Source organism: Elephantulus edwardii, unplaced genomic scaffold, assembly GCF_000299155.1.
Source record: "Elephantulus edwardii isolate Elephantulus edwardi_28Jun2011 unplaced genomic scaffold, EleEdw1.0 scaffold00233, whole genome shotgun sequence".
NCBI classification, from domain to species: domain Eukaryota; kingdom Metazoa; phylum Chordata; class Mammalia; order Macroscelidea; family Macroscelididae; genus Elephantulus; species Elephantulus edwardii.
Genome location: NW_006399983.1, coordinates 1308172 through 1323090, shown reverse-complemented (window position 1 = coordinate 1323090; position 14919 = coordinate 1308172). Strand labels below are relative to the sequence as shown.

At 47.9% G+C, this 14919-nt stretch overlaps 1 protein-coding gene across 1 annotated transcript in view; it reads left to right on the top strand.

Annotated features, from left to right (window-relative positions):
- Window positions 1-14919, top strand: part of GAS7 (growth arrest-specific 7) — a 315463-nt gene that overhangs the window by 283641 nt on the left and 16903 nt on the right. The window contains exons 6-8 of the mRNA XM_006898562.1: window positions 1795-1884; window positions 5617-5732; window positions 8569-8643. Of these exons, the coding sequence (XP_006898624.1) occupies window positions 1795-1884; window positions 5617-5732; window positions 8569-8643 (281 nt within the window). The remainder of the gene's footprint in view (window positions 1-1794; window positions 1885-5616; window positions 5733-8568; window positions 8644-14919) is intronic.

Below are 14919 nucleotides of genomic sequence, written 5' to 3'. Positions count from 1 at the left end.
GGCTAGGTACATCGTAGCAGGTAGGAAAGGTACCTCTCTGTCCCTCCATTTCCTCATCTGTGTGTGGGCTCCCACTGAGAACCAGGTGTTGAGTAAAACTGTGTTTCCACACAGAGGGTTTCCAGTGCCTGGTTCTTGAGAAGTTGGTCACTGAATACCTCTCTCCTGAGATGTCCCAGCGTACACTCAAACCATCAACCTTTTGGCTGTCAACCAAGCATGTTAACTGTTTTTACCATCCAAGGATTTTTGAGTTTGCAAATAAACATGTCAACTCTAACTCCTTACTGGACACACCACATTCATTATCCCCTCCACTACTACTTCCTCCCTATCTCTGAGAATGACTGCCCTTCATGCAAATGTCATGCCTCAGTGCTGTTTGGGGAGAACGTTGCACTAATTGGTACAGCACTTGTCTGTCAGTGTGCTGTACTAAGATAACTTGTCAGTTGCTGTGATACTGAAAACTAGGCCACATGTGTGTCAAATGCTATAAGGATTACCTGTGGTGGACAGGTTTAGTAGAGCTCCCAGATTATGACACACTAGGAAACAGGATTGGCCATCCACTTCTTAAATAACAGGTCTCTGAGGACCCTATGAACATTGTGATTGCCAGTGTGCCAGGAAGGGTGAAGATGGCACAGAATAGGACAGGGCCCAGGTCCACTGTCCATAGGGTCACTGTGAGTTGTAGTCGACTTGACAGCACCTAACAAAAAGCCCCATCAAATCCTTGGGTTTTATGCTGTTGGCATCTCAGGCTGACCTATGTCTGTTGTAAGATTTGTATCAGCATCCCTCGTGTCCACTTTCTTGGTGTCACCACCATCATCTCCCTGTCAGTAGCACACTACCCCATTTGTGACAACCAAAAATGTCAGGAAATGTTGCCAAATGCCTCCCCAGGGCACAGTTGGACTGTGCTTAGAAATCATTGCGTTAACTTCACCATCAGTGTGCCAAATTCCCATTCTTCTCCTCAAAGTCACCATCAGGCCAGCCTGACTTGTGGCGACAGAGCAGCACTCTGTGTATGCCGTGCGGTTTGTGGTGGCTGCTCTTTTGGAAGGCTATAACCACACCTTTCTTCTGAGGTTCTTCTGGGTGAACTCCAAACCTTCATTAGCAACCAAGTGTATTAACAGCCCCACTCAGATTCCATTCTTCTGCTTTCCTTGTCTTTATATAGTGGCCTGGAAGGCCGTAGGGCACAATGGAGTCTCCCACCTGGTCCCCCTGGTTACTATTCTCCCTGTCTCAACCCCAACCTACCCCAGTGCATTCCTTACCTTGTTCTTCTGGACAATACCCTGTGACAACTCTCTTGATAGAACATTCCATGTCTTCCCTCGCTTCCAGGGCCAAGCTCAGGCCCTTTGGCTGGGACTTTGCCTGTGGCCTCCAGCACCATAAGTGGGGCTGGCTGGGTCCCTGGAAGCCTTTGGATAGGTGGGAACCTGAGCTCACTCCCAGCTGTCCTAAAGCCCCCCCCCCCAAACCAGAGATCAGGAGCCACTGTGCTTGGTTGTGTTCTTCTTGTTATTATTCTAGACCTTTATGAATTGATTGTTTAGTGAAAATCAATTACTGTTGAGTCTGTTGGAACTCCCGGCAGCCTCTGTGGTTAGAGGAGGACTGTGCTCCCCTGGGTTTTTCACTGGCTGAGTTCTCAGAGGTAGATTTCCTCACAGCTCTGTCGGCTGACCCTGAGGAGAAGCCTCCAGCACGTCTCCCCGCCTCTCCCAGCCTTCAGGGAAGTCATTTTCTCTTGTGTTCTGTGCCTTCCAGATAAACTGCGTGACATTTCCTCACCCAGACACGATGCCCGAGCAGCAGCTTCTGAAACCAACTGAGTGGAGCTATTGCGACTACTTCTGGGTAAGCGATGCCTCGGTTTCCCCCAGTGCTCAGGCACACTTGGGAGGGGCAGGAGGGACCTCTCTTCTTGAAACCTGTTGTTTTGGCTGTCGATGTAGCATCAGCTTACCACCCTCATGGAGTGCAGGCTAGTCCACAAACCCAGAGAGTCAATGGAGTTCTCATTGGTGGCACTGAGTAAACCCTAGCCAGAGTACAGGCAACAGGCTAGGCCCTTCTGGGCAGAGAAGGGTACGTTTCCTTGTGGGATTGTTCAGTGAAGGAAGGAAAGTTGAATCTGCACCAGTGAATGAATTAGGCTCCAGATTCACCTTTGGTGACCCTAGATGAGTTTTTGGGCCTTGCTAGTTTCAACAAAGCCATGATGAGGTTGAATTAAAATCTATGCAGCCCTTCCAGATTCAGATTCTCTCATTCCAAGTTTTTCCAGTGGCCTTGAGGAAGAATGAATAAAGAAGATCTGCTGGTGTCATCCTGCAGAATGAACTCTACACTCGTTTTAAGATTTGCTAAACAGAGTACTAGACACAAGTTCCTTCTCCTTTTCACCCCTGAGGGCACATTGAGAGCCAGCTCAATTTGTGCAGAAGGAACAAGGAATAGTTAAAAGGACTTGACCTTGGGGTGTCAATCTGGCTCGAAGAGGTGGAGTTGTGGAGAGTGGACAGGGACTGGAGTGTGCACTACTTTACAGGCACTATGGACGTGCAGAGATGTCCCCAGGTGTCACAGGTCAGCACTTGGCCGCTAGCTGGAAGGCTGTGAGTTTGGATGCACTAGGGTCTCGAAAGCCTGGTGCTGTTTCCAGAAGGTCACAGCTCTGAAAGCCCCGAGGAGCACAGCTGTACCCTGCAGCACAGAGGTCACCAAAAGTCAAAGCTGACTACACAGCTGGTAACTACACAGTTCTGTGTGCAGTAGAAAGACATTGTGATGTTTTAGGGAGTACCATGATGTGGTCATATTTTTGTTTAAATTTTTTTTTATTCATTTTAATGAAAGTTTACAGAGACTTAGGGTTTCCATTTATTCATTGTTGCACTTTTCTCCCAGCCTATCTCCTCCCCTCAATTCACTCTTTTCCTTTAAAAGTAAAAGAAAAATTCTTTCATTGTTATGCAGTCCCTCCCCCCAAGTCCACTCCACTGTGCAGCCTTCATTCTGGACTCCTGTCATGATAATAATACCCAATCATATATCCCTTTTAAACAGTTCCCTCCCTCATCTGTTTCAATGATGACATGGTCATATTTTTATGTGTCGTTCAGAGTGGACTATGTGCAAGTGGGTAGACGTCAGCAGGTGGGCACAGAAGACCAGGAGAGGTGGTGGCACCAGTGGAGGTGGAGAGAGGAGCTGGATTTGGAAATTTTGTGCCTAAAGAGAGGTTCCAAGGAGAGCAAACCTGGGCACTGTGGGGGCTGGAGAGCAGTGCAGGGTGCTGTCTAAGAGCCTTGGGGACCGGGAAAGCTTGTGACCCTGCCACCTGTCAACAGCTTCCAGGAGACTTTGTGAACTCTTGTCTTAATCTGAGCTCTCCAGGGACTCTGATAATCCCTCCTCGTCAAAGCCTTTTCCACTAATAGAGATTTCTTTCTGCAGACACAGTCATTAAGGTTTGTTCCTTGTTTTCCCCTCATGGTGCTGAATTGTTCAGCATCTAGGGATGTAGTGTGTTGGCCAGTTTCCTGGAGGAGGTTTTTCCACTGCTTTTTGATCCTTGCCTGTAATGTAGGGCACACATCTTAAATGTGCGTTGAGAAACTGAATAGCAGGAGCTGGCCCACCATGATGCATTTTGCCACATGGCAGTGAGCCCACTGTTGCAGAGGTTTTAGAGAACGTGGATTAGGGAAACTGAGGCAGGGCTCCTGCACTGGGCAGGGCAGAGGTTGGTATTGAGAGACAGCTCCAGTTAGCTGTACATGGGAAATGGGGTTCCCTCCAGAGAGCCCAGCCCCTTTCCTTCTTCCCACCATATCTGCTCTAGAAGAGGTCTTAGAGATCCGGTTCACTCTTGCTTTGAAGGGGCTCTGATGGCCTAGTGGGGTAGGAGTTAGGAGCTTCACTGCCTGCCCGCAGGCTGTTCAAACACACCCCCACAGAGGAAGGTGGGCTGTCTCCTCCCATGTGACTTACAGCCTCTGAAAGCCCACTGGAAGGTCCGCTATGAGTTCCTTCTGACACAGCTGCACATAACAATACAAAACATGTCTCAGGAGTTGAAGGATCCTCCGCCAAGGGCTTCTGGGAGCTTGCCTACATCCCTGAAGGTCAGAAATCCTGGCACAGAGGTCTCACTAAGACACCGCTCTGAGACCTCAAAGGACCTGTCTAATAAGTCCTTCCTTTAAGTGCCAGCACCTGACCGTGGACTCTCCATGGAAAAGGGTGGGATAGAAGAGGACATTGAACAGTGGTGACAGAGGGATGGGAGAGGAGGGCTTGGGGTATCTGAGATTGGTCCCCAAGTGGCTGTGCCTGAGTCCCCAGGGATGTCTCTGCTGGGAGGTGCTAAGTACCTTACACAGATGCTGAGTATACAAAGCAGAACCCTGGGGCTTTTGAAATTGTAAGAATATTTGTCTGTAAATGAGTTGTATGCTCAGTCCCTGTCTTCCTGACTTTTCTGAAAACGCAGCTCATTGGTTGCCATTGTTAGTGGCTGTCAAGATAGCATCAAGCATGGTGAGCCCCATCATAACAGTGCAGAAGGTTACATGAGCAGAGGTGTGGCTGCATCCACGGAGCTCAGTGTGGTGGCGAGGCAGACCAGGAAATCATGGGGAAGATGCTAGTTTGTCCAAAGAGCTGTGGGGCATAATTGGGCAACAGCAGCTGCACACCAATGGGTGTTGTGCCCAGTGTGTGTTTTGAGGACCTTCTAACCTAAAGGGACTCAGCTTCCAGCGCTCACTTGGTCATTGCTGTCGAGTTGAAACCATAGCAGATCCTCCATTGGGTTTTCGAAGCTTCAGTTCACTGGGGAGGAGATTATCCACCTTTGAGCCACCAGTGAGTTCCAGAGGGGCACCACCTAACCTGTGGGTTATCAAGGCAACTCCCCACCGACCCATCCATCAGAGCTCCCTGTACCAGACAGTATCCTGATTTGGTCCACAGGGTTTTCATTGGCTAAGTGTTGGAAGTAGGTTGCAGGCCTTTCTTCCTAGTCTTAGTCTGGAAGTTCCACTGAAACCTCTCCACCATGGGTGACCCTGCTGGTCTTTTGAAAGACCATTGAGTGGCCTGGCATCTAGCATCATGGCCGTGTGCACGTCAGCCTAGTATGATAAAGTGACAGGCAAGTGATATGGTGACACCTGCCCCTGAAGTCAAAGACTGTTCCAGCTCAGAATCAGAAGCCAAAGTTCCCCAAAGGGGACAGCCAACTGGGGAGTCAACTTGTTGATAGCAGTCGGCCATTAGATATTGAACCTTGTGCTGTCAGCCTCTCGATCTCTCTATCTCCCCTCGGTCAGGAGGAGGGAAGGGGAAGGGTTTTACAGAGGCTGCATGGAGGTGGCAGCAATTGTAAAGACTTAAGTGTTGAAATGCCTGTGACCCAGGTCTGGACACAGGAGACAGGCAGCGAGCAGGGCAGTCAGGGCTCCTGGTCTCATCTCCCTCTTGGGCTGGGATCCTTTCTAGGATTTTTCTCCCCGCACCTGGTTCTCCTGGCTCTGGACACTGTACATCCCCTAAACTATCATGGCTCTGTTTCTTTTCTAGGCGGATAAGAAGGACCCCCAAGGCAATGGCAACGTGGCTGGCTTTGAGCTCCTTCTTCAGAAGCAACTGAAGGGCAAACAGATGCAGAAGGAAATGTCGGAATTCATCCGTGAAAGGTGAAGCCTGAGACCTCCTCCAACTCCCTGAGCTCCTGGTCACTGTGGTTATTGGGATCCTTGTGCCTGAGGGGAGTGAACAAGTGGGCCTGGCCCTTGCTAGGGGTGTAGGAAAGAGAGCCACACAGGACAGGGCATGGCCACCACTGAGGGGGATAAGACATAGTCACAAACTCGTGGTTCCCGGACAGATAAGGCTCCAGATGTGCTGCTTGGGCTTGCATAGATTCTGAAGATTTGAAAGAGACTTTGAAAATGTCCTCATCCATCATCTCTTGAGAAAGCAGATGACCTGGCAGCCATCATTCTGTGTCCCTGACATAGTTCTTAGCTGGAGCAGAATAGCAGCTGCCTGCAGTTGGAAGAGCATTTGTGTCAACCTGTCCAGAGTCTCCACCACTCCCTCCTGTTCACCACACAGGCCACTCCATTTACAAGCCTCCCTGGTGCTGGTTTGAAGCACCCTATCATAACAGAAAGACAGTGCTAACTTTCAGCTCTGATTTGAGCTGAGGCTTGGGGAGACAGAAATCCCCCACCACTAACACCACCCCAACGCATACCCCACTGTCTTTGCACCCAGGGAGCTCAATGTGATGAGGACATTAGACAAGTATGTTTGGAAGATTCTGGTTTGTCTGGGACGCTGAGGAACGTAGGTGTGGGACACAGTGAATTCCTTCAGAAGCAGTCAGGCAAAGCCAGGAGTTCTGTCAGACTCTTGAAGGCAGAGAAGGAAGAGAAATGTCCTTCACCATCGCCATCACCATCCCTCCCTGCTTCCTTCACTTCTTCTTCCTGAGTCCCAAGACTGGGTTAAGTACTTGTGCGTGTACCCACCCAACACATGAAGGCTCTGTGTGTGTGTGTGTGTGTGTGTGTGTGTGTGTGTGTGTGTGTGTTCACACACATACTTCTCACACACTTAGCCACACACGGCCACATACCGACATATGCCTGTGTGCACATGTGTGTACATGTTGTCCTTCATGTACACGAGGGCACACATCTGCACACCGGCCACATGGACGCATGCACACACACACACACACAATATTTGAATTTTACAAAGATATACCGAAAATAGTATTGCATTGTAAAATATTTCTTTTTAAAAGTTATAACAGTAATAACACGAGTAATAATATTCCAGCACTTGAAGGCACCCCTGTTCCTTAGGGAGGCCTGTTTTCTATTTGTGTAATCGTAGCTTTACTTTATGACCCATTTAACTGGTAGGGAATTGAGGTGGCACAGCCCAGGGAGGAGGAAACACTAGTAGAAACCAGAGAGATGGAAGCGTGCGGCTGTGAAGGTGAGTTTGGTCATCCTTGGGCTTTGCGGAGACCGTGCTAGGGAGTGCAGAGGAAATCTGCCATGGAAAGGTCTGGACTGCCCTGAGACAGTGTAGACCCGCTGTCGTCCCATCTTGGAGTCCTGGGAGGAAGGCGGATGGTTTGCTGAGGGCTCAGCACTGAGAGGGAAGGAAGGGTAGGAAGGGAGGGAGAGAGACAAAGAAGGGAGATTCTGGAGACGGACACGGGCCTCAGATGCCAGGCACACGTTTTAAGGTAGATGTGTCACATATTAGCTCTACATTCTAGCAAAGTCTCTGAGCCAGAGTGATAGAAGAAGGAGGGGCTGTGGTCTGGCCGTCAGTCTAACCCTGAAGGGCTCGGGAAGAGCAGAGGGAGCAGAGGAAGCACAGAGATGGGAGAGAAATGGCAGGTGGACCTGAGGCTCATGACCAGCTGAGGTGGAGGCTAAGGACAGGACAGCAAGGGGCAGAGACAGACTCAGACTTTGTACGCCTGTGGATGATGAGATTGTAAAGACACTGTTGGGGTGCATTGTCGGGTGCCCTGCGTGCCTCCTCTGACACAGCCGGGCACATCCAGACTCTGGCTGCTTGGACGTGCTTACCTACGTAGCTTTCTGAACCGGATAGCTGGGGACCAGGCTCCCGGAGGCTCTGCCTTGGGGCCGACCCTGGTTCTCACAGCCCTGAGGCCCAGGGGACCACTTGGGCAGCGGGCGACACCTCTGACAACACATCTAATGGGTGTGCGAGTGAAGGCTTCGAATGCTGGCCCCAGAGAGTGGTTTTGAAAGTGTGTCAAGGGCTTGCTGGAAGCGGAATCTAAGGCAGGTTCCCTCCCCAGGGAGACAGAGGGAGCTGCAGCGAGGGGCACTGCGTGGTTTCCATGGAGATACATGTGCCTCCAGGCCTGTCCTTAGAGGCAATGAGAGTGAGAGACTGTTGGGAGGGACTGGGCCTTCTCTGAGAGTCTAATCCCTGAGGCCTGAGTTTGGAAGCGATGGACCACGGAGAGACCATCACATGTTGTGTGCATTTAGTGAAGGTTCTTATATGTGCCCATTTACACTGTCTTGGGAACCAAAATGGCAGTGGCTGTCACTGCCTCCAATGTTTGGTCGTCCTGCCTGTGTCAAGGAAAGGTGTGCTTTGTAGCTTTTTCCAGGACTGGTTTTTTTGTGTGTTGTGTTTTTTTTTTTTTATTGTTGTTGATATGAGTCTACTGTCCCCCAACCCCCAGAATTAGGTCACCAGGATTCAAACCTCCAACCTTTGTGTTAGCGGCTGAACGTGTTAAACCATGAAAACATCCCATTTTGCAGATGAGGCAATAGAGCTTCAGAGAGTTTTGTGTTATCTGAGAGCACCTACTGTGTGTCAGGTGGACAGACAAGACCCCGGGCGCACAGCAAGTACAGGTTCGCAGATGCTTTAAGCAGTGAATTAGTGATGAGGCTGCTGTCCCAACCAGGCGTCTAACCCAGGAGAACTGAAGCACTGGGTTTTCTCTCTTTTCAGGATAAAGATTGAAGAAGAGTATGCAAAGAACTTAGCGAAGCTCTCTCAGAACTCCCTGGCGGCCCAGGAGGAAGGGTGAGTTGGGAGGAGCATGGTGGGACTGGGGAGGATAAGAGGACATTTAGGAAGGGTTGACTTTCTCTTCATGTGAATGTCAAGGGTAGACATTTTCACTTCATCTCTGCATCACTGGCAGGGGCCCCCTTTGGATGGGGACACCCCCATATCTCAGGTGGGGCACCCACAGCTCACTCATGCCTCTCAGGTGGACACTGGTGTCTCACAGTGGGTATCTGCCTTGTATGTTCTCTCTAGTGGCCAGGAACCTCCTGTCCGATGTCACAATATGTCAGACCCCTCTGTACCCTGGACACCAGGCCCCATATGCCTCCTTTCTCTGGTAGAAGGCTGGGTGTTAGAAGCTTCTGTAACCGGTACTTCCCTTTGAACTGGCTCCTGGGGGCCAGGATCTCTCTTCAAGTTCTGTTACTCCAGGTCTCACTGGATGAGACACAGGAAGCCCAGCAGTTCCAGGGAAGAAAGACTTGCGCCTTCTTTGATCCTTGGTTCACAAAGGATCTGAGAAGCTGGGAGGGTTTTCTGAGGTCGTCTCTCTGCCCCTGCTTCCCTAGTGCCTTCTCTGAATGTCTCCTACAGGGGAGAGTAACCTCCAAGGGAAAGGAGGACTTATCTCAGGGGGATGGCATGGCTTTCCAGAACTGTTATGCTGAAAATCTTCAGGTAGTAGAAGTTTTTAACCAAACCTGGCCTTGATTAACTCCCCTTCCTGGGTTGGCGGGGCAGCCAAACAGCCTGCCCAGAATGGTTTCCACCAGCGCAGCCAGCCACAGTCAGCCAAGAATGCCAGCGTCTCTTCCATGAATGTATATGGGATCAACACTTGAGCCTCTTTCTGCTCAGAACCCAAATGTGAGATGAGGGCAGAAGGGGAGAGCCCATGGGGCAGATGCCCTTTTGCATGCAAAGGGAGCTTTCCTAATTATCACCACGCCCAGGGTAGCCTTGGAGTTTGCTCTCTGGTTCCCCTTCCCTTGCTTGGCCTGGGCTGCTTCCAGGGATGCTCTGTGCAGACAGCATGCACACCATATGCTTTCACACCAAGAAGCCAGCTCCTCAGATCAGCTCCTGCCTCCCAGGCCATCTGCACATACGTGGACAGACATAGGGATGTGTAACCAGGGCACGGGCATCACCACTTCTTACCTCCAGTCTACGCCTGTGCACATGAACTGACCCCATTGTATGCACACACCGGCCCCAGCACATACTTGCCCGCATGCAGGGCCTTAAGTGGTAACTTGTGGACCACTCCCCACCCCAAACACACACACTAATTTGTAGCTCAACTATTTTTAGACATTTAACACACTCCAGCTTGCAACTTCCAGAGTGCAATACTGAACCCTGGAAATTTGAGGCACCCCAGGAATATACTGATGGTGAAGACTCAAGCTGCTTTTGCAACTTGAGAGCTGTGTCCAGGTTGAATTTGGTAGGACATGTGCTCACGGGTAGATGAGCAGAATGCAGTCATGTCTTCTGCCTTCAGTCTTTCCCTCCTCTGTGGAAAGAAATTAGGATTGGAGCCTTTCTTGGTTTTTAATCGTGACAGTAGCATGCAGTTTGACTTAGCATATCCCACACCATAAATTGGAACAGAAATATAGGTATTTGGTAGGGTTTGGGGGTTTTTCCAATTAATCCCTTTTGAGATGTAAACTCTTCAAGTGAAAGAATGTGTTTTTTTCCTACATGATGAGTTGGCTCCGAAGGACCTGGAGTCATGAGGAGGGCGGGTAGATGCAGAAGGCGTATGGAGGAGTTGTCTTGATGCTCAAGTCAGTCCTTGGCAGGTGTTGCTAAGTGAGTTCCAACTCACAGTGACCCTGGATATGACAGAACCAAAGACTGCCTGATCCTGCACCACCTCTGACCCTGCATACGACAGAACCAAAGAGTGCCTGATAACGCACCATCTCTCGGTTGCCACAATCTCTGCTTTGCTGACCTTGTCCCTTACCAAACAAGGTGTCCTTCTCCACATACTGGTCACTCCTGATAACATGTCCAACAGATTAGGGCTCACTGGCATTGTATCCAAGGAGCTTTCTAGCTCTATTTCCAAACTAGATATGTTTGTCCTTCTGACAGTCCGTGGTAGAGTCAGTGTGTGTCACCCACACTTAATTCAAAAGCATCATTTCTTCTTCAGCCTTCCTTATTCATTTACATACACATGAAGTGATTGAAATACCATGGTGTAGATCAGGTGCAACTTAGATGTTAAAGCGACTCTGTTGTTCTTTAGCACTTTAAAGAAGTCTTTTTACAGCAGATTTGCCCAGTGCAGTATGATGTTTGATTTCTTAACTGCTGCTTCAATGAGTGTTGATGGTGGATCCAAATAGAGGGAAAAGCCCAAGGTGCTCTGGTGGCATAGTGTGAATTGTATTACACTACTAACCAAGTAAAATGAAATTCGTGACAAATTCAGTACTTTCTTCATTTATCATAATGTTGCTAATGGGTCGAGGGTGAAAATTTTTGTTTCCTTTTATGTGGAGATATAATCCACAGTGAATGTTTCAAGTTCTGTTTTTCTTTCAGCAAGGTATATCTATGTCTATATGTACACACACACACACACACACACACACACATATATATATATATATATATAAAATGTGTGTGTATATATAATATAAATATCTATATATTGCATGTTGTTAGTAAGTCTTCCTATAATCCTGAAGCCAAGTTCTTCATAAAGCCCAGCTTTTCAGATTATTTCCTTACCATACAGGTTGAGTAAATATGGGGAAAGGCTACAACCCAGCAGACAAGTACTACCTGATTTAAAACTACAGTATCACCTTGTTCTGTTGGAACAACTAATTCTTGGTTCATTCATATACAGGTACCACATGAGCACAGTTAAGTGCTCTGGAATTTCAGCTCTTTACAATGTTATCCATAACCTGTTATGATTCTCACAGTCAGATGTCTTTGCAGGGTTCCTGAAACTCTGGTAAACATCTCTCTGGTATTCTGTGCTTTCAGCCAGGATCCATCCAATGCCAGCATCTGATATCCCTCATTCTACATCATTCTCTGAATGCCACTTGAATTTCTGCAAGTTTCTTGTTAATGTACTGCTTCAGCCATTTTTAAATAATCTTCAACAAGATTTTTCTTGTGTGCAATATTAGTACTTTTGTTTCAATAATTTCCATATTAGTTTAATACCTTTTTTATCAGAATAGGCACAAATATGGATCTGTTCTAGTTGGCTGGCCAGGTGGTTAGCTGTCTTCCAGATTTCTTGACTTGAATGAATGAGCACAAACTGGGTGTTTTGCTTTTGTGAAACATCCTAATTGATCTTCAGTCAACTCCTGAAGGCTTATTATTATTCATCACTGCCTTTAAATGCAGCTTAGGCTTCTTCTTTTAGTACCATTGGCTTTTGATCATATGCTATCACCTGAAATGATTATGCATCAGCAAATACTTTTTGATACACTGATTCTGTATAGGTGCCTCTGTTTTCTGTCCTTTTTTTAAAATTCATATTGTGTTTGTTACAATCATCCTCATATATTGTATCTTATAAAACTAGTCACTGTTGATCTATGCCCACTATCACCCCATCCTTTTTTAGCTCCCCACTGGATCTTTCCTAATTCCTTCAGCCCCCTCCCTCCACCCACCGAACTCTGTGACCCCATAACTCCACCAGCCTCTCCCCCCTCCCCTAGTTGTCTTAATTTTACAATATTGCCCTTATGCAATATTTGTCCTTAGACTGAGTTAGTTCACTTAGCATAATGCTCTCTAGTCTCTCCCATTTTATGTAGTATTTTTTTAAGCCGTTGCCCCTGAGTGCTACATAGTATTCCATCATGTGAATGCACCACAGTTGGTTGACCAAACTACATCTTCTTTTGGTATTTATTGTGTCATTCAGTATTTTTCCCAGAGAGCCCTCAGTATTATTACTCAGGGCTTGAATTCCCCCACCCCTCCCTCCACCACTTCTTTCAGCTTGAGAAATGCTGAGTGCTTTCTCCTCTTTTGGTTTTCTAACGCCAAGGCTTTGCGTACTTCATTATCATAATACTTGGTCTTCTCCTGCCACCCTTTGAAATCTTCTGTTCAACTCTCTTACATCATGTCTTTCATTCACCCCAGTTTCTCTGCATTATAGAGCAAGTTGTTACAGCATCTCTCCCAACCTCTATTTGGGTCTTTTATTCCCCACCTGTCTTTTTAATGACCGTTTGTTTACATCATATATGATGTCCTTGATGTAACCCACAATTCATGTTTTTTTCAGGTATTAGTGTCCAGTGTTGTTGTTGATTACCTTTGACTCAATCATGACGCACAGAGACCCTGTGAACAAAAGGCCTGAAGCCCCTCTACAACCACTAACATTTATCAAAGTTCATAGAGTTTCAGAGGCATGTTGTTTAGGAAGTGGATGCCACTCCTGCTTCCAAAGTGTCCAGCGTATCAAATCTGTTTATTAGTGTCCAATGTATCAAATCTATTTTGGGACCATCTAGGCTGGCATAGACTCAAGAACACATTGTAGCTCTCATAGACTTGCTTTCATTTTCTTCAGCTTTCGTTTGAACCTACATGTGATTAATTAATGGTTAGTGCAGTCACTTAGGGGTGATTAATTCCACAGTTGGCCTCACGGTTGGTTTGACTGATGATGGTGAGCTTTTCCTCTTCCTGTTGTTATGTGCCCTCAAGTCAAAACCAACTCATAGCTGACCCTCCAGCGAGGGTTTTCAGAAGCTGTAAATTACACAAGAGAAGATTATCCATCCCTCCATCCTGCTCAGAGTGACTGGTAGATTTGAACCATGTGCCCTTGGTTTGGCAGCACAACTCCTTACCACTAGGCCACCAGTGCTCCCTCCTTTCAATCTGTTGTTGTTGTTGTATGTGCCGCCAAGTTACCTGTGACTCATAGTGACCCTAGGTACAACAGCCCTAAACCCTGCTCTATCCTGTACCAATCTTACCATCTCTGACACACCTGCCCCCATTCCCCCAGTGACTGAATTAATCCATCTCATCGAGGGTCTTCCTCTCCTGCTCTGTCCTCCCACCCTCCCAAGCATGATGTCCCTCTCCAAGGACTGATCCCACCTTGCAACATGTCCAAAGTATGTCAAATGGAGCTTCAGAATCCTTGCATCCAAGGAGCAGCCTGGCTTCCTCAAATAACATTGTTGGGCTGTGGCTCCTCTCACTGGCTCAGTCACTGTACGCTGTGCACAATCTTGGAAACATCTAGAACATTTTTGGCTTCAGAGGTGGGTACCTCCCTCAGCTGGTGAATTTAGCTCCACTACTGGGATAATTCGGATGGGTATGTCAGAGGCAGTGCAATTGGCACAGGACAGAGCAGGATTTAGGGCCTGTTGTACATAGGGTCGCTATGAGTCGCAAGCGACTTGACAGCACATTACAACAACAACAACCACAGGGGTAAACCTCGTCACCACCCTTTAAACAAGGGCCCATATTTTCTCAGACCACTGCTGTGCGCTCAGAGGAGAGCTTTTACTGTAGATAGTGGTCCATTTTGAGATCACGGTGTGAATGGCAGAATGATATGAGTCAAGATTCGTCTGTCCCATTTGTTGATGAGACCATCTCTTTCCCATCGAAATACCTGTACTTCTTGGTTATACCTCCATTTCCTGCCAATGTAAGTCAGTTTCTAGAATGTGTATTCTGTTCCACACATCTTTAAGATGAACAGAACTGCTCCTGCATCCTCCTGCTTGTACCCTGGACCGCCGGCTCAGTAAGGCAGGAGCCTGCAGCTACCTTACAGGGCTTTGTGACACTCAGGTCCCTCCCCCCAGGCCCGTGCCTGCAGCTCAGCCACCCATTTCTCATGCCCGCTGGCCTCCCCAGCAATGGTTACCTCAGGGATCCTGCCTTTGCTGCTGGACTCCTGATAAAAATCAGTCGTCTCTCCATAAACACTAAACCCACATCCAGGCAGGCCCGGACTTTGATCAAAGCGATCCGTTCCACCCAGTAATTCTTAGCTGCGGGCTGCTTTGCTCGAAACCCAGCAGCCACACAGCATGTTGTCTTTTAATCAGCTTTTGCCACTCAAGTTTAATGAATTCTCAGGGGGAAAGTGGCTTCTTGATGAAATTCGGTCAACTGAGCATTCTGCCTGGATTACTGGCTGGATTTAAGAGGTCTTGAAGACGGACATAAGGGTATCATTTGGAAGGTCAGCGAAGTTAAAGACTTTCATGTAATGAAGAAAGTAACGTGAGGGCCATCATT